At 47.1% G+C, this 20701-nt stretch overlaps 1 protein-coding gene across 3 annotated transcripts in view; it reads right to left on the bottom strand.

Annotated features, from left to right (window-relative positions):
• Positions 1 to 14788, bottom strand: part of LOC116940148 (melanopsin-like) — a 65162-nt gene extending 50374 nt beyond the window's left edge. Inside the window, exons 1-3 of one of the 3 annotated variants that reach the window (XM_076065527.1) lie at positions 14539 to 14788; positions 13411 to 13545; positions 6565 to 6736 (exon numbers count right to left, since the gene is read on the bottom strand). In XM_076065527.1, the coding sequence (XP_075921642.1) occupies positions 6565 to 6717 (153 nt within the window). In that variant the 5' untranslated portion in view covers positions 6718 to 6736; positions 13411 to 13545; positions 14539 to 14788. Of the gene's footprint in view, positions 1 to 6564; positions 6737 to 7663; positions 8500 to 13410; positions 13546 to 14538 lie in introns of those variants that run through there. The other 2 variants (XM_032949453.2, XM_032949452.2) reach the window with 2 other exon arrangements.
• Positions 14789 to 20701: the final 5913 nt, after the last annotated feature.

Genomic DNA, 20701 nt, shown 5'->3' with positions numbered 1-20701 from the left:
CGCTATCCCAGTGCTCACCAAGCTCCGCTAGGGCTGGTGCTACACCCGCCTACAGGGTGTACGCGATGACAGTGCATCGCACGCCGTGCTATGCTAGAGCCGGCCTCACAGCAACCCACCCGGTGCTGTCCGCGATGTAAGGACATCGCACGCCACAGCCCTCTCGGGCCAGCACCATACAGTGACATCCCCGATGTCACTACATCACCCCCCCCCCCCCCCCCTTCATAGCATTCAGCCGTCCCGGCTATCAACTCCCCCCTCCAAACGAACAATCAAGTGAAATGCAAGGAAAAACACAGTGTGCCTCAATAATACAAGAACAAAAATAAATACCTAAACCCACCTGTACAAAAATTGCACTATACACAAATGTACAAACCAACAGGGAGAAGGGTGTAAACGAACAAACCCATAATAACAACACCACATCTACAAGCAATATATATAAAAAATGCGTAAACTCTCCGGATCCCCCCTATCATCACACCTCCCACCTTCACCGTGTAACAACGCTCGTGAGCTCAATGGTGGCCAGGATCAGCCAATAACCACCACGACTCAGCGGGCACGACGAGCAACTGACAGCGTGGGAGCGTGTGTGCATGGGGATCACGAAAAACGAGTCTTTGAGCGAGTGCATGATGCCGGGCCCCTAGGGGAGTTGGGCTTGCTCACCATGGAGGTCCCGGGGGGAATGTGTAAATGTTCCACCGAACACAGCTCCACACGGAGAGCAGTAGGCCGGGTCGATGGAACCTCCATGCCCAAAGCCTGCGAAGCCGGCATGCGCGGCCGCGCAAAGGACGTTAGTCGCGTGACACCTGGGAGCAGAACAGAATCGCTTCGCCCGGGATCAACCACAGCTTGAAGACCACCCAGTCGCCACAGGTAGCCGCAAACTCTCAAGCAAAGGGAGGCCGATGCTGGAGAGCCGGGATGTCCCTCAGCGCCGGCGACACGTCTTTAATTTTGGCGGGCTGCGTGCTCTGCGCCGTCGCCAAAATGGCGGCCGAATGCGCGGGCTGCGCCACCGAGTTTCCCACCAGCTGCGAAATGGTGGCAGAGTCGTCGTCCACAAGCTGCATCACCGCTCCCTCCTTCACCGGCGAATCCCTGGGACCGAAGTCCGTGAGGAGCAAAGTCGCAGCGTGGAGGAGCTCCTTGAGATGATCGTGCGCCTCCCGGAGGGTCGTCTCCACCGACGGCGAAGCATCGAGCACCCAGATGGCGCCTTGCTCCGCTGGCAGCGTCTCCCCTGCATCCTCCAAAGCTGTAGGCGGCACGAGGTCCTCGTCCTCGCCGTCCGACGTCCTGCTACGTGGTCTGTGATGCGTAGACATAGTCTACAGCTAGCTGTATAAACTAGTGTGTTGGCCACTTCCGACACCAGTTGTAGTGAGTCCAACAGAGTCGTATACTTTGTTCTTTAGAGGCAACACATTTATTATAACATCAACACGTTAACACAAAGGGGTAACTGCCCCTTTACCAGATACAGCCTAGGGTGGTGACCACCCAGCTAACTACCCTATACGAAGGAGTTAAAGCTACGAAGGGTCTGACCCTCACTCGGGTCCCGGCCACATGTTGTTGCCTGTAGAGCTTCCAACTTGTAAGACGTACAGCTTTCACCTTGTAGAATGCAGCGACCCCGGTCCCTCTCAGGGATGCACCTTACATCCTCCCGGGTCGGGGCCGCTCCGCCCTTGGCCCCGCCCGCCTTCTGGAGCCTTCCAGCTCTCTCTTGATACCTCTCGAGAGCTCTCCCCAGACACGTGATCACCCCCTAGCCCCCCCCCACCTGGGGCCCTCTCTGTGGACACTCCGGATCACGTGTCTATGGGGTCAACCAGAGTGCCATGGCCCAGGGCAACCCTGCCCCTGGGCTGACACTCTCCCACTCCCTACTGGTGGGAGCCCGCACTATACGCTATGCGTGGTGCCCGCGCTATCCCAGCGCTCACCAAGTTCCGCTAAGGCTGGTGCTACACCCGCCTACGGGGTGTACGCGATGACAGTGCATCGCACGCCGTGCTATGCTAGAGCCGGCCTCACACAGCAACCCACCCGGTGCTGTCCGCGATGTAAGGACATCGCACGCCACAGCCCTCTCGGGCCAGCACCATACAGTGACATCCCCAATGTCACTACATCACCCCCCCCTTCATGGCATTCAGCCATCCCGGCTATCAACTCCCTCCTCCAAACGAACAATGAAGTGAAATGTAAGGAAAACACAGTGTGCCTCAATAATAGAAGAACAAAAATAAATACCCAAACCCACCTGTACAAAAATTACACTATACACAAATGTACAAACCAACAGGGAGAAAGGTGTAAACCAACAAACCCATAATAACAACACCACATCTACAAGCAATATATATAAAAAAATGCGTAAACTCCCGGGATCTCCCCTATCATCACACCTCCCACCTTCACTGTGCAACAATGCTCGTGAGCTCAATGGCGGCCAGGATCAGCCAATAACCACCACGACTCAGCGGGCACGACGAGCAACTGACAGCGTGGGAGCGTGTGTGCATGGGGATCACGAAAAACGAGTCTTTGAGCGAGTGCATGATGCCGGGCCCCTAGGGGAGTTGGGCTTGCTCACCATGGAGGTCCCGGGGGGAATGTGTAAATGTTCCACCGAACACAGCTCCACACGGAGAGCAGTAGGCCGGGTCGATGGAACCTCCACGCCCGAAGCCTGCGAAGCTGGCATGCGCGGCCGCGCAAGGGATGTTAAGTCGCGCAACACCTGGGAGCAGAACAGAATCGCTTCGCCCGGGATCAACCGCAGCTTGAAGGCCACCCAGTCGCCACAGGTAGCCGCGAACTCTCAAGCAAAGGGAGGCCGATGCTGGAGAGCCGGGATGTCCCTCAGCGCCGACGGCACATCTTTAATTTTGGCGGGCTGCGTGCTCTGCGCCGGCGACAAAATGGCGGCCGAATGCGCGGGCTGTCCCACCGAGTTTCCGGCCAGCTGCAAAATGGTGGCAGAGTCGTCGTCCACAAGCGGCATCACCGCTCCCTCCTTCACCGGCGAATCCCTGGGACCGAACTCCGTGAGGAGTGAAGTCGCAGCGTGGAGGAGCTCCTTGAGGTGATCGTGCGCCTCCCGGAGTGTCGCCTCCGCCGACGGCGAAGCATCGAGCACCCAGATGGCGCCCTGCTCCACTGGCAGCCTTTCCCCCGCATCCTCCAAAGCTGTAGGCGGCACGAGGTCCTCGTCCTCGCCGTCCGACGTCCTGCTACGTGGTCTGTGGTGCGTAGACATAGTCTACAGCTAGCTGTATAAACTAGTGTGTTGGCCACTTCCGACACCAGTTGTAGTCAGTTCAACTGAATCGCAGACGTTGTTCTTTAGAGGCAACACATTTATTATAACATCAACACGTTAACACAAAGGGGTAACTGCCCTTTTACCAGATACAGCCTAGGGTGGTGACCACCCAGCTAACTACCCGATATGGAGGAGTTACAGCTACGAAGGGTCTGACCCTCACTCGGGTCCCGGCCACGTGTTGATGCCTGTAGAGCTTCCAGCTTGAAAGACGTACAGCTTCCACCTTGTAGAATGCAGCGACCCCGGTCCCTGTCAGGGACGCACCTTACATCCTCCCGGGTCGGGGCCGCTCCGCCCTTGGCCCCGCCTGCCTTCTCGAGCCTTCCAGCTCCCTCTTGGACATTCTGGATCACGTGTCTATGGGGTCAACCAAAGTGCCATGGCCCAGGGCAACCCTGCCCCTGGGCTGACACTCCCCCTGGTGGGAGCCCGCACTACACGCTATGCGTGGCGCCCGCGCTATCCCAGCGCTCACCAAGCCCCGCTAGGGCTGATACTACACCCGCCTACGTGGTGTACGCGATGACAGTGCATCACACGCCGTGCTATGCTAGAGCCGGCCTCACACATCAACCCACCCGGTGCTGTCCGCGATGTAGGGACATCGCATGCCATGACCCTCTCGGGCCGGCACCATACAGTGACATCCCCGATGTCACTACACATATGTACACGTGGGTGTACACACATGCACACTCACTCCCAGTGCGAGGCTGACTCATCACATCTCGAGGATCGCTGCACTGAAGAAAATGGTTCCATGGTTCAGTTTGCAAATGTCAGTTAACATTTAAAGTCAATGTATGTTTTTAAAATATATATTTCATTGAAGCTGGCTTGTAAATGCAAGTGTTCGTCAGTCAAGAACTGCCTGTACAGTGACACTCCCATATGCAACATGGGTTTTCTCCCGCCACTCCGGTTTTATCACACAAGCAACACACATTATCTAAAAAAAATATTACCGAGTCATCTAGTTGTAAGACTCTTATTGAAAAGGGAATTCAAACTCCATGAAGCTTTCCTAGACAAATAAATTGCATACAAATATACATGCTTTATATAATAATTGAGTAAGACTCTTTTTTAAGTGGTGGTTTTAGGATGTTCATAGGATGTTTACCGTCAACTTTATGCAGAATTTGTTTTGGGTAATATCACCTGGCAAGAGGAGTCAACTGTTATGAATGCTGAAAATATCCAGAATGTGTTTAAGTGACAAGATTAAATGATAATAGGTTTTCCCCCTTTTTTCTGGCAACAAAACAGGTGTTAAGATGATTCCTTGTAAAATGTTTCAGTTTGGTGTTTTAACATCTTAACACCTGTTTTGTTGCCAGAAAAAAAGAGGAAAACCTATTATTACATTTTGGTACTGGCAAAGGAGGTCCCATGATGTAGATGCCACCCCGAGCTCTCATTACTCTGATAGTGCATTGTCTTTGGGCTGTACGCCTTTGGCGTCCTCTGGTCTAGCATCGTTTGAGACAAGGCTCAAAAGAAAGCTGACCCTGGTGTGGACCAATCAGTTTCAAGGACAATTCATATATTATCAGAGTATGTTTTTTGTTTGCATTCTGACCACAAGCATTGTGGTTAATGCAGACATGATTCCTTGTAAAAAGTTTCAGTTTGGTGTTTTAACATCTTAACACCTTTGGAACCTCCTTTGCCAGTAGCAAAATATGATAATTGGTTTCTTACCCTTTAATCTGGCAACAAACTGACACCTTTTGGCGTCATCTGGTCCAACACCATGTGAGACTAGGCTCTCAGGAAAGCTGTCTCGGGTGTGGACCAATCAATTTCAAGGACAGTGCATACATTATCAGAGTTATGTTTTTTGTTTGCATTCCGACCGCAGGTATTGTGGTCAATGCAAACATGACTCCTTGTAAAAAAGGTGTCAGTTTGTTGCCATAAAAAAGGGAAAAACCCTATTATATTTTGGTACTGGCAAAGGAGGTCCCATGACAAGATTAATGTACAATTTTTGGGAGGTGAATTTCTTAGTATGTCTGATGAAGGATATTTGTACATCTGCAAGTGTTAAGCAATACATTTGAAGCAATCTAGAACTTTTGGTTGGCTCTACTGACTAGTAAAACCAGCAGACTACATTGCTAAACATTTATATATGTACACAAAGAGAAAGGTCACTTTAATCACACAGAACCCGAGAGTAAGTGTTGTTTGTGGCCACCGAATTATGAACACGGTATACAAGTTTGATTACGTCATCACTATGCTCTTCTCCCTTTGTCTCCCATTTTGTTTTTGACACGACTGACCGGATAGGTCTGCCGTATTTGGGCTAAGTCAACCTAGGGGAGGCACAGTTCAGGTGTATACATCAAAGGCTGCCAACGACGTGAGTCTTAGCCAGGAATCAAACCCAATATGTTAGCTTAGTCAAAAAAACATTATGGCATGACTTTTCGCAACATATACATGACGTGCATATAAGCATTCAAACACTCTTATATATACACATTCATGAAAATACCAGTCAGCTCATATGATGAATTCATACTCTTCACTTAGTGGCATAAATACCAGCTGTTAGCACCAACCATAGTAAGCTCACCACCTATTATACACATCTTTAAATCTGCATTATAACTAAGGAGTATCGAGTATGGACAATAATCATTTAGATCATTGCTTAAAAAATGCATTTAAAAGTTATTCCAAGCAAATGAAAATAGAGTCTGAAAGTTTTTTTTACCAGGCAAGAACTTGAGGATTTATTTTTACAAGGTCGACCTGGTCAAGCTGGTGATACGAGTGAAATGGAGAGGTAACACAAGAAAACAAGGTATTACAAGTTATCGTAAACATTGATGTAAGGTACAGAATGTAATGAAATACATATATTATAAATTAACAATATCACAAGAAGAAAACAAACACTTCAGAGCATACTAAGTAAAACAGGCAATGGATTGTAATGGATCGGCGTTTACAGCAGCAAGCATTGATGGATAAATTCAGTGTCGTTGTGCTGCCACAATACACAGCATTGACTCGATCTGTTACCAATCATAAACGTGTATTCAGCTTCATTGCAAACCCACTGGAAAGTACTCCACTCCGTTGTCCCGGTGCGCAAACCGAGTCGGCTCCCTCCCTAGCGGCTGTGGAACTGCCACGGCAGGACACACAGCAACACTCCGCTTCGACGCCGTTTGCGAGCGAGCGTTTCTTACCATTTGGTCGCTCATGTTGCTGCCATTGCTGTCAGAGAGCTGGGGGTCTGCAGAAGGGCCCCCCAACGCAGAGCCCTCACCCCAAGCAGGGTCCACCAAGCTGTAGTTCCCCGGTTCTGCATCCACCCCGAGGGGCATCGATCCCTCCTCCATGAGGTCCGCGTGACGGCAGCTGCCACATATCGATCAAATTAACATCACAATATATTAATGTTTACCATCACGCGAACTCCGCTCATCCTCACTGCATCAGCTTTTGGCAAGCCAGCGAATAAACCCGGTCACCGCGTCGCGCACTTTCTTACGTGTATTTGCAATTGTCTGGAAAGCCCTTCCTTCTGATATTCGGAAGCCACTGGAGCTATGATGCACTTTTAAATCATCTACATTGAAAACTCGTTTCTTTAGAACTACGTTTTGTGTTTAGTTTGTTGTCCTTCCCCCGCACCTCCGATTAACAGTTGGCTAAGTATGGTGCGAAAGGAGTTCAACATGCATCACGAATACAATGTTATTCATTAAAATAATTGTTATCATCACCATTAATGTCATATCTATTATTGATTAAATGATGAGCAAAACCATCGCTATCATACATGAAGTAATACTCGTAACTTCAATCATAACCTATTTGGATTAAGGATGACACAAAAATCATCAATGACCACTTCAGCCTTCGACTACTGTACTGCAACGCTTTGACAATTCACTTGTTTTTACAAGGCAAAACACATTTAACGCACATCATGTCATTCGCCGCAACTATTTAATCGTAAAACAACCCGAATCGTCTGCTGAAGGCAATCAAATCTCGCGATGCACATTCGTGACTACTGCCACCGAACAAGAAGACCACATCAACAACACACCGCCGAGTGTTCAAGCTCTGCACGATACATGAACCGCTAATTAACACAACGAAGCCTCAGCAACACTGGTTGCGCTTTTCCACTCTACACACACATACCCCACGCATTACAACCACAGTGCAACACATCCCGAGAGCGTGCCCATGTAGGGAGAGGGAACATGCACTCCCTGGTGCGACGACGCTCATCGCAACGGATCCATTCACAAAAAAAAAACCTCCAACGCCAACCTTTCTCTCCGACACTGAATCCACCACTGGCGCACCTCGGAGCAAATAGAGGACAGCCTCTCGGCGATTGTGCGCGTGTGCTTCAAATCTGTAACTTATATAGGTCTTGCATATATATATAAATATATACACACTCACGCACACGTACGCACGCTGCGCCAGTATATGTACATGAGCAAGAGACGCATGCGCGCACAGCGACGGCACGCAGTGTAATTAAGCGCCCGAGAGCAATTTCAGGAGCAAGATCAATGGTCGAAAGTGGGTTAGAGAACGCCAAAGAGTGGAGAGAGAGTGCAGCAGCAGCAGGAGGAGGGGAGGCGAGCGCTCGGAGTGACGGCTGTCCATGCGCTTCTGGCGGGCGTTCTGTACCGCACGCGTTCTCCATAAGTGTTACGTGCGCCTCCGCGTCTCTCTGTCAGTGTGGCTGTGTGTTTGTCTCTATGAATCTCTGTGTGCGTCTCTCTGCGTCTCTGTGACTGCGTCTCTGTCTCTCCCCGTCTTTGTCTATGTGATTCTGCTCTCCATTTCTCAATGTCTTTGTCTCTTCCCCGTTTCTGTCTCTGTTGCTTTTTCGCCATGTCTCTTTAGGCACAGGCTACCAATTAGTACTCAATGCATACAGTCATGAAACAGAGTAGGTCAAATAAATGTTTACTATCGTAATGCATAAAATAAAACAACCATCACATGAAAACTGTTCTTAAGTGATCAATGACTGGATTTCGTGAGCGTTATTAATGTTGTCGTGTTGTGTTTAATGTGGTTGTGTGTGCGCGTTGACATGCCACCAGCAAGTCCAATTCCATCCGCTTTAGCCCCCCCCCGCCCTCATCGTTAGAGCTAAATTCTGACCCGATGCGCCCTGACAAGTTGACAAGTGACGCAAATGAACATTGTATTTTTTCTGGATTTTCTACCCTGTCCGATGCATTGAATCCCCTAAAGCACAATGGCAAGCAGAATGGCAAACCCACACGTAGTACACTCAAGTTCAAAGATACACATGGACTAGCCGGACACACTCGGGACGCATGTGCATAACATGCATAGAGTACCAGATTCCGCCTTATGCCAGTTGCCATCGTCTTTGGTCGGCAGCACAGAGTGACCCGATCATTCCACCCACTGAGAGATGGACCCAGTGTTTGGCACTCACTGCCCGTCATTGTCCCTGAGTTAGGATATTAAAATTATTTTGCTGCTATAAATCTACACATAAGCCACTTTGTTGCACTATCGTTTGTGGACAGGTCGCTTCTGAAAAAGCTCAAAGCTCAGTGAGCTTTACCTGGTAACATAAAAAATATTTAGTTATATTTGTATATTTTTGAAAGTTATTTGTTTACCTTTTCTATACTTTGCACTCTTATCGTGTGTTTGTATTCATACTCTTTGGTTCTATTCGGTAAAGTCACGTAGGCAAAAAATAAAATAACAAAAAATCACGACGTTTCGGCCACAACACAAGTGGCCTTCATCAGGTGAAAGGACCGTGCTGTCATGAGGACAGCGTTGGAGTGAAAACAGCCAAGCCCAGGTCGCGTCCTTTAAGCTGTGTGGGAGGAAGCAAAACGCTTTGACAAAGGAATTAGCATAACAAATGAGCATGATGTACGTAGGAGGTGCATGGGCCATGATGGACCAGGAGCGGGTGGGGACCATGACGGACCAACAGCAGGGGGGGGGGGGGGTAGAGTGAGTGAGTGGAGTGAGTGAGTGGAGTGAGTAGAGTGAGTGAGTGAGTGGAGTGAGTGAGTGAGTGGAGTGAGTGAGTGAGTGGAGTGAGTGAGTGGAGTGAGTGGAGTGAGTGGGTGGAGTGAGTGAGTGAGTGGAGTGAGTGAGTGGAGTGAGTGAGTGGAGTGAGTGGAGAGAAATAAGCGGTTGTGAAAGTTTGGGATACCGCTACTTGAAAAAATATAGTGTACCATTGAAAATAGTTTAATGTTTGGTTTGATTTAAAACATGTTTCAATGATTGCTTAATTTGAAACCATCCTCTAGGTTGAAATTGTGTCTGTGTTTGTAAATCTGAATTGCCTCGTGGACAAATCTCTGATGAAAAAAAACCCGTGGGTTTTGCGTCCTTTAAGCTGTGTGGGAGGAAACAAAACGCTTTGACAAAGGAATTAGCATAAAAATGAGCATGATGTACGTAGGAGGTACATGGACCATGATGGACCAGGTGCGGGTAGGGACCATGACGGACCAGCAGCGGGGGGGGGGGGGGAGTAGAGTGAGTGAGTGGAGTGAGTGAGTGGAGTGAGTGAGTGAGTGGAGTGAGTGAGTGAGTGGAGTGAGTGAGTGGAGAGAAATAAGCAGCTGTGAAAGTTTGGGATACCACTACTTGAAAAAAAAATTACTGTATCATTGAAAATTAGTTTAATGTTTGGTTTGATTTAGAACATCTTTCCAATGATTGCTTAATTTGAAATCATCCTCTCGGTTGAAATTGTGTCTGTGTTTGTAAATCTGAATTGCCTCGTGGACAAATCTCTGATAAAAACCTGTGGATTTGCAGAGAACCTTGGTATCAGAGAAAACTATATCGTGATCACCCACAGCGTTGTAACAGTGGTCAGCTACGGCAGAAGAATTCGTTCTGCCGTGTTTCAAATCTGATTTGTGCTCGCGAATTCGGTCAGAGACATTTCGCTTCGTCTCTCCGATATAGCAATCACCACAAGTGCAGCTCAATTTGTAAACCCCGGGGTACTGTAAGTCAGGAATGACATCCTTCACGGATGGGATCAGGTCACGGATTTTGTGTACTGTATTGAACCGGACCAGGATCTTGTGTTTGTTTAGAATTTTGGAGATCTTTTTGGTAACGCCTGCTATATATGGTAGTGTGATGGTTTTGACCGGAGTATCAAGTGGTTGTTTCTGTATGGAGGGAGAAACAGCTTGGCGGATGGTGCTGTCAGAGTATCCATTTCTCTTGAGGGCCAGGTGTACATGTTTTAATTCACTGGTCAGGTGGTGTTGGCCAAGCTGTTTCTCCCTCCATACAGAAACAACCACTTGATACTCCGGTCAAAACCATCAAACTACCATATATAGCAGGCGTTACTAAAAATATCTCCAAAATTCTAAACAAACACAAGATCCTGGTCCGGTTCAATACAGTACACAAAATCCGTGACCTGATCCCATCCGTGAAGGATGTCGTTCCTGACTTACAGTACCCCGGGGTTTACAAATTGAGCTGCACTTGTGGTGATTGCTATATCGGAGAGACGAAGCGAAATGTCTCTGACCGAATTCGCGAGCACAAATCAGATTTGAAACACGGCAGAACGAATGCTTCTGCCGTAGCTGACCACTGTTACAACGCTGTGGGTGATCAAGATATAGTTTTCTCTGATACCAAGGTTCTCTGCAAACCCACGGGTTTTTATCAGAGATTTGTCCACGAGGTAATTCAGATTTACAAACACAGACACAATTTCAACCGAGAGGATGGTTTCAAATTAAGCAATCATTGGAAAGATGTTCTAAATCAAACCAAACATTAAACAAATTTTCAATGGTACAGTAATTTTTTTTTCAAGTAGTGGTATCCCAAACTTTCACAGATGCCTATTTCTCTCCACTCACTCACTCCACTCACTCACTCCACTCACTCACTCCACTCACTCACTCACTCCACTCACTCACTCACTCCACTCACTCACGCCACTCACTCACTCCACTCACTCACTCTACTCCCCCCACTCCCCCCCGCTGCTGGTCCGTCATGGTCCCCAACCGCGCCTGGTCCATCATGGTCCATGCACCTCCTTCGTACATCATGCTCATTTTTATGCTAATTCCTTTGTCAAAGCGTTTTGTTTCCTCCCACACAGCTTAAAGGACGCAAAACCCACGGGTTTTTTTTATTTTTATCAGAGATTTGTCCACGAGGCAATTCAGATTTACAAACACAGACACAATTTCAACCGAGAGGATGGTTTCAAATTAAGCAATCATTGAAACATGTTCTAAATCAAACCAAACATTAAACTAATTATCAATATATTTTTTCAAGTAGTGGTATCCCAAACTTTCACAACTGCTTATTTCTCTCCACTCACTCACTCCACTCACTCACCTCACTCACTCCACTCACTCACTCCACTCCCCCCCCCCCCCCGCTGCTGGTCCGTCATGGTCCCTACCCGCACCTGGTCCATCATGGTCCATGTACCTCCTACGTACATCATGCTCATTTTTACGCTAATTCCTTTGTCAAAGCGTTTTGCTTCCTCCCACACAGCTTAAAGGACGCGACCTGGGCTTGGCTGTTTTCACTCCAACGCTGTACTCATGACAGCACGGTCCCTTTACCTGATGAAGGCCACTTGTGTTGTGGCCGAAACGTCGTGATTTTTTGTTATTTTATTTTTTACCTACGTGACTTTACCGAATAGAACCAAAGAGTATGGATCCTTGCAGTCACGAAAGCTTCAAATCTAGAATGTGTTTGTATTGTTCGTTGTTATAACCGTCTGACCTGTGAGAAAGAGATTTATAGCTCATCGGATTCCTCCAGTATAAACATGCTGATTCTGAAACCCCTCAGCCCAGATAACATCATGCAAAGTGGGGTTGACCTTGCTGAGGCTGATGTACCTCATATATTGAAGGAATTAGCCACCCCCTGAGACCAGGAAACACACCCGACAGAGTTAACCTTCCAAGCAAACGGCTGAGGGAAGGTGGCGATTTGTGCAGGCTGCCCTATGTGGAATACTTATTACCATCTGGACCACAGGTCAGGTTTCTAGGAATAAAAGGATGCCCTGGTGGTTCCCCTTTTCAAGAATGGGGACTGCACTGCTTGGAACAAATAGAGGGGCATCTTCCACATCAGTATGCCATGAAAGATACTGACAAGGATTATTCAAGGTCGCCTTGCCAGGCACATTGGTTTCAGAATTGTCAGTCCTGCACTCACGCCATATTCTCTGTCCGTCTGCTACAACAAATATATAGGGAATTTCAACAGGACCTACATTCCTGATTTCTTTACCTGGTCAAGGCCTATGATATTATGAATAGGCCAGGGCTATAGCATATTCTTCACACTTTCAACATCCCTAATCATCTGCTCACAATCATTTATGACAATCATGATGGTCGGCAGGCCCAGATAAAGCTACATGACTGGGAGTCAGAGCCATTTACTGTTCACATTGGGGTGCGACAGAGGTGTCTGCTGGCTAATGCATAATTTAACATATTTTTTGACGACATAGTTCAAGAACCTTTTCACGGCTGTACCAGATGGAAATTCCTCTGGTACAACGATGAAAAGCTTCTCGAACTGGAAGGCTCATCAGTGCCCAGCTGATGATCCTGTAATCGCTACTCACTCTGAGACGTTGGAGAAGCTGCTGAACCTGGAGCGTGCCACTAAGAGATGGGACTTTATCATGCACCCCACCAAAACAAAGCACCTGTCTGGGTATTTTATCTCGACTCAAGACGGAAATGTCCAGTGAACCTTACAAAGCCTAACCATAGCGCTTTTGTGAGAGCCTTTGGACTGTAAGAATGGCACGAATATCAATACACTCATTTATTTTATTCATAGAGACTCGTATAGATACGTACATACTCAAAGGACGCAGATAATTGGGACACATAACTCACACAGACTTTCACAGACGCACACAAACACCACCAGAGACACGCAGACGCACTCTTACAATACTTAAGACGTGCATCATGTTGTTCGCTGGACCAAAAAAAAGGCGCTCTTACCAACGCTCTGGCTACAGAGCCACAGAACCAAGTCCCAGCGACGTCACGAGCTCATTCGCATAACGGACGGCCTCGGTTTCCCACGCGTTTTCCACTTCACTTTGTGGTGCGCATATAATATGCAGTACAGCCTTCCTGGTGTTGGAATGTACACGTACAGCATTGGCGCAAATTCCCACAAAATGCACAACAATCGAGATAATTAACATTAGATACGTACTGTTCCATTGAACTGTAGGGGAAAAGTTGTAATGTTCTGTAATAATATGTGCAAATTGCTACAATAATAGTGCATGGCACGTTGTTACTCGTGGAAATGAAGACACGCGGAATAAGATGTTGCTGCGTTAACTGTGTTAAGTCCTGAACTTGTGTTAGGTGTAAAGTCTGCATATTGTCGTACATGGTGCACAATTTAATTAATTATAATTATTGCAGTTGTGCAATTGCACCTTATGGCGGGACCCGGGGTCCCATTAGCCCCGGCTCTCATATACACATTATATTATAATGTAAACAAAAACTTTGCTTTTTTTCACCAATGGTATTGAAGGATGGTGAAAAGTGTTGTCTTGTAAAAACTATGCCTTTAAAACTGAAAACTACTTACCTGCAGTACCTCTATTTAAATACACTATCGAAAAAATAATTTACACCCCTCTGTCAATCATCGTGTTTCTCAGTGTGAATTTGTGAACACAGTTTGTAAACAGACCATAAAATAGCACGTGTTTTCAATGCGCTGTTCATATTGTAACACGCGTTTATACCAATGTTACTCTACAGAGTGGGTCGCCGCTCCTCTTATCCGCATTGATACGAGCGGTATGTGGGGACTATGGCTTAACCGCAAAAAAAACCCTATCTGCACAGATGCATACGGACAAGAGAAACATTATCAAACAGGAGAAATTAACGGTGCAACGCATCTCATCTGTTAAATATCTGCAGGTAACAGGCTTGTAATCGATTAATCCTGACTGCAGACATTGGTAGATAACAAATAATAATTAACATAAGAGAGCAGTTTCACTGTGTTATGCATACCGTTATGACAAATAAAGGACTTAAGTGTAGGCAGTTCAGTGTAGGCAGTTTAAGCAGCTTTGGATATGATCCTGCCCATACCCGAGCATGGAGTGCATTCGCTTGTTCAGCTCTTCTGCGCATTCGTCCTCCCTGCTGCGCTTGGACACGACAATGACAACATAATGATCCGCGCCGGGTGGGTCGCGGCGTTTATGTGCGCGGTGGGACGGAATCGCCAAAAATAAATAAATAAATTAGTTATTATTTTGACTTCCGTTTATTCAGGACGCCGGGGTCCCACCATAAGGTTCAATTATGTGATGTAATCAAAGCTGCGGTGTAGCCATCACCCCCCCCCCTCTCCAACGCCCCCTTCCCCAAACGCTGGAGGGTTATCTCTGTACAGTATGCTGTATCTAACATCCCATCCCGTTTGTTGGTTTGTCTGTTTGTAGGAACTTTTTTTTACTTCATACAAATCAAAACATTATAGTTACGGGCACAAATGTGCCATCGTTTGAAAGTCCGTAGTTTGAGGATGTGCGAGCAAAAACAATAAAACTAATTCTTCAAAACTTTCGTTGCCGAGCGAAAAAATTAAAAAAAGCACAATGTGGACTACAAAACACAAAAACCCCACGACAAAGATTATCGATATCAAATGTTTATCTGCTGGCGGCAAGGGCCGTTAGCTTAGCAACAGGCGTCCGTTGCAACGGTGTACCGAGCAACAGGCGTCAGGTTTAGCAACAGGCGTCAGCCTTAGCAACAGGCGTCATCCGAGCAACAGTGTCCATAGCAACGGCTGGGTCAGAAAGTCAGGGGAGAGCATCAAGGGGCCTGGTGGATGGTACTGGAGGGAATAAGCGATTGAATGATGGAAGAACGAGAATGAAGTGGGCCTTAACCTGGTAAACAAAATCAAATTTAGAATAAATGAAATGAGTGCATGAATGATTGAATGAGGTAAAAATTAGAATGAGATGAATAAGTGATTTGATGAGATGGGAATGAGAATAACAGATGTGTAAATGATTGAATGAGGTAATAATGAGTGGTATGCGTGATTGAGGTAAGAATGAGGGGTTTGAGAAATGAGAGGCATGAATGATTACAAATTATCGCCCAATATCTGTACTACCATGTTTTTCTAAAACCCTAGAGAAACTGGTGTATAAAATAATGTTGAAACATTTTAATCAACACTTTTATATGAGCACCAATATGGATTTCGTAAAAACTACTCCACAGATATGGCTCTTTTAAAACTTGTGGATACCATTTTTGTAACCCTGAATAACAATATATACACCCTTGGCATTTTTCTAGTTTTATCCAAAGTGTTTGACATGGTTGATCATTAAATGTTACTTGCTAAATTGCATCATTACGGTTTTCATGAATATATATGTAAATGGCTTTGTAACTATGTATATGATAAAGAACAAGGTGTATTTGCAAATGGTTGTGCATCTACCAGGGTCAGGATATCCTGTGGCATCCCACAAGAATCTATCCTTGGACCCTTGTTGTGCTTAATCTACATCAATGACCTTACTGTTCTGTCTTCTAACTTCACATACTTTTTGATGATGATATCATCTTGATTTTATCACACAAACATTTTTAATCACTAATCAATGAAGCCAACAGAGGCATATATTTTTTCCGAATGATTTCAGATAAGCAAATTATCTTTAAATGTGAAAAAATAAAACTTTATTATAAGAAATATTGTAAAAAAAACAATAGCCAGAATCTATATTAGTGGGAATGAAATGGCTCAGGTTTCATCCACTAGATTCCTTGAAGTTTTAGTTGATGAAAAATTGCGCTGGAAAGATCACATTCACTTTGTCTGCAGTAAAGTGATGAAGACCATTGGTCTCATCAGAAATATGGGTAGTCTGGTTCATCAGACTTGCTTCCTAACTCTCCACTACAGCTTAATTTACCCGTATCTTATCTACTGCAATATTGTCTGGGCCAGTACATATGCTTCCTGCCTACATGAATTACACATCATCCAAAATAAATTTGCAAGACTGGCCATCTCCTCAAAGTGCTTTGCTCCATCTGCTCCGATGTTTAAGAAACTCAACATCACATCCATTTACAACATTAAGATACTCCAAATATGCACCTTTATCGATGAATGAACGTACCTCCACGACATCGTACCGAAACTCTTCAAAGTATTCTTTCAAGTTAATTCCCAAATCCATGCATACAACACGAGACACTCAGAACACCTTCACCCTCCTCACTGCCGCACAACGCATAGTTAATTCTCTATCAGATACAAAGGATGCATACTCTGAAATTCCTATTTTCACATTGCCAAAATATCATCATCTCTCATTAACGTCAAGCATAGACTACGGGACAGACTGATGAGCCGAACTACCCACGCTCACATACACATACATACCCACAGAAAAACAAACATGTTTTTTGAACACTAAGTTTAACATGTTTAATTGATCAATCAGTTTTGTATATAGTTCTTTATTTTGGTGTGATTTTCATATAAGCCCTCTTGGATTTCCAACCTCATCTAGACACCTTTTTTTACCTTTTTTATTTGCACTGTTTGTCTTTCGCTTCCTTTTTAGTGTGCGAATGAATCATACCATACATAGGTAAGAATGAGAATGAATGAGAGGATTAAGTTATTAAATAAGGGAGGAATGAGATACATTTATTTGACAAACTTTTTTATCTCACAATTTTCCTTATATGCTTTGTGAAATTAAGGTTAAGCTGTTTTGTAAAAATAATGTTTTACTGTTCGCCTAAACACAATGTATATGTAATGGGCTCGAAATAGGCGCACACACGATTTCTTGGGAGGCAACACTATTTATTGTTAATTCAACGTAACACTTAACATTGGGTAGTGACCACCGACCTATTCTGGCTAACACACACCATCACTCTCTAACACAGATTCTTGGATACAACTAGCGTGACCCAGCCAGAAGGGCTGCTGGCTGGATCCGCTGACTGGAGGCTTGACTCTCCTTATGAGGCATCTTCACGAGGCAACTTCTATCTTGACACGAGCAGCCTCGAACTTGGTGAGGAGGCTGCTTATATGCGTCTCGGCGTGTCCGGAACACACCCCGGCCACGCCCACCTTCGAGAACTCTCGAGAAGCTGCTCGGCTGTCCACGTGGCCTCCCAAGGTGGCCCGGGGCCCCCGGCCCCCACTTTCATCCGGTCACGTGTCCAGCCGGGTTCACTCAGAGTGCCACGGCCTTACACAACCCCCGTGGCACTCACTCACGGCCTTCAGATCCCCTGAACCGGCCCACACATGACGGGATGACGTCATGTGTGTGTGTGTGTGTAGACCCGCGTGGTAGTGACGCTCCCCCGCATCATGATGTCACACGTGTGCGTGTGTGTACACACTACTGTACATATGTAAATCAGAAAATTAGTGAGTAAATGACTGATAAATAAGTGCATTAAATGATTCAGAGGTTTGAGGAATGAGAAAATGGGCGAGAATGCATGATTGAGTGAATGGATGAGCGGAATGAGTAACTTAATTATCACCGATTAGCACGGTTGGCTATGTGAGGTGCGAAATACGCTCAATAAGCATACATTAATGAGAGCTGTATGAGTAAACTAGTTTTACTACCCGGCTTCACCCGAGACTTGGATTCTTGTCTTGGATTAATACACGGCCTACGCGGAGGGTTGGGGGGGGGGAGATGCGTGACGTCAGCAGGCACACTGCGTGATGCTGCAGCATGCGGGTGACATCACAGATGTGACGTCACCGCTCACTTGCCGTGCAAAATATATCCATTATTGCGCCCACCACCCACCCCCCCAAATACAAAAGTCAATTTTTGTATGCTTTTTGCATTGTGTACAGTCTGGAAGCTACCCAGACACAGCAACGGAGCACTTCCGCCGGCGCTGCTATCCCCTCGCACCCCTCCACACGAACGCACGTACACCCCCACTAAACGCACACATGCACCCAAGGGGCCCCAAGCGGGGATGTCCCATGGTTTCCCAGTGCCAGGAGATTGGCTGACCACCCCCCAGGCCAAATTGCATTGTGGCCCCCGTGAATTAGCTTAAAATTGTATGGGCACGACGAAGCTCACCGAGCGAACCGCAATGAGAACACTCACAGCACAGAGAAATAGGGCCTCGGGGGTAAACACTCAGCGAGCAGCACATACGAGGAGGTGGGAGGGAAATTCCTGGGCTGACTGCAGCTGTGAATTCCGGCCACCCCGATCAAACTGGTTGAGTCCGAGGTGGGGTGGACGGGGGCGTAGAGAATGGATCAAGACGTAATGGAAAGCAACGCTCCAGGTAGGGGCGGGGTATCGGTTTAAAATCGAAAGGTAGGCGCCCAATTAGCCGCGCAGGATAACACCACGTGACCCTGGATTTTGGATTCCGAGGGCATAAAAGGAGGGAAGGGAAAAACTTTGTCAGTTCTCCTCCAGCCATGCAGCTGCCCGGTCCGACTCCCAGCCGCTCGCAGCGTCCGAGCGACGCTGGCGAGTGCTGCTATAACACGACCCCAGGCAGAGACCTCTCGTACTCATGGGTAGCTGAGGGGGTGGAGTGTTCGACGACACAATACACAGGCAGCTGCTTTATTTTTGTGGGGCTGATGGTTAGTCCCCACCTCTTAGTGGCACGTTCCAGGTACAACAGCAGAGCCTCCAATGCCTTCTCAGAATGAGTAGCAATTACCAGGTCATTAGCATACAGAACATAGTTTATCCATAGGGAGCCATCCCTTGATTGCACCTGGGCATCGATCAGCCTCCAATTGTATCTGTACCAGATACATAACCACCGCCATTCGCCACTAAGTGGCGATGATGTCACCACGGTGTCTGTGCCAGGTTATGTGCACGTAAAGGCCAGATGCATACACATCTCAACACACAGATATCAACCTTTATATTACTGTACATCATTGTTCAGTATTCCTGTTAGATCACACCATGCATTACGAAAACCTCAACTTGTTATTCCTAAATGTCATTATAGTTTGAAACCAACCATGTGTTGTGCAGTACGACCATGCGGAGACTGAATTTACTGTAAGGGCAAATGCCGTTTATTAACACTGGTGCACACAACACTCTAACTCACACCCGAGGTAGGTGCTCTCTATTCTTTGTCCTTGCCCCGGACCCTGAAAACTATGTTGTCCTACCCTCGGTTATCCCCTGGGTCTCTCTCACTTGTCTGGCCGGGGCGGGGTTTCATCCAACACCGCCCAGCGACGAGGAGAGAGGAACCTCTCTCTCAGCCGATCCTTACTCAATACTTGGAGCCCTGCTCTTGGCTATCCCCTCGGCTCTCCCACTTGTCTGCCTGGGACGGGGGTTCATCCAATACTGGCCGGCGACAAGGAGGGAGAGACCTCTGCTAGTCGATCCTTTTGTGGTGCCACGACAGCGAAGCCGCTCTGTGGGAGCCGTGCCTGCGGAGGGGGTGCTGCAGCAGAGAAGCCACCCGACTTCCGTCACAGCACTCGTGGGGGTGCTCCACGGTTTCTCAGGGCCAGGGAATTGGCAGACCCCCCCCCCCCCCAGGCCGAATGATACTGCGGCGCCGTGGATTAACTTAAAATTGTATGACCACGGCGAACTCACTGAGAACCGCAATGAGAAAACACCCAAAGCACACGCGGATCGGCAGACAGGTGGGGAGTTGGGCAGAGTAGCGAGTGACAGGAAGAAAAGGGAGAGGGGGGGGCCCTCGTCTCCGCACCACGCGTGCAGAGACCTTGTTGTGGCACAACGTGTGTTGGGGCGGTACAGGAGGACATCCAGTGTGCCGTGCACTTGGTTGAACAATAGGGGGCGGGCGTCAGAGAGGAGACTGACCCGATTGGCCAAGAGCGTTAGCTTTGATGTAAGAGGATAAAAAGGGACGAAAATCAGGAGCAAAGTCTCTTTTGCCCGGGGTCTGTTGGAGTGAGGGACCGAGGAGTGATCGTCCCCTGCTACTCGAACGTCCGTGAGATGGGTCACAGAGCAGCCAGATCCAGTTCCCAGCAAAAGCCATGTGCAGCCTCGTCTTTCCGCGACTTCAAACACCACGAGGTCGGATCGTAAGTACGAAGAGGAGAGGTAAGGCAAAGGGGAATATCTAATAGAGAGAGTGAGTAGAGAGAGGTCAGGCTAATTGAGTCTTAGACCGTAGAGAGATAGGTTAGATCTGCCCTGCTGGTCTACACTGACACAGATAGGTTGGCTTCATTAAT

This window comes from Petromyzon marinus, chromosome 8 (assembly GCF_048934315.1).
Source record: "Petromyzon marinus isolate PM22_M1 ecotype Great Lakes invasive population chromosome 8, UKy_Petmar_22M1.pri1.0, whole genome shotgun sequence".
NCBI lineage: Eukaryota > Metazoa > Chordata > Hyperoartia > Petromyzontiformes > Petromyzontidae > Petromyzon > Petromyzon marinus.
This window is presented reverse-complemented; position numbering and strand designations above follow the sequence as displayed.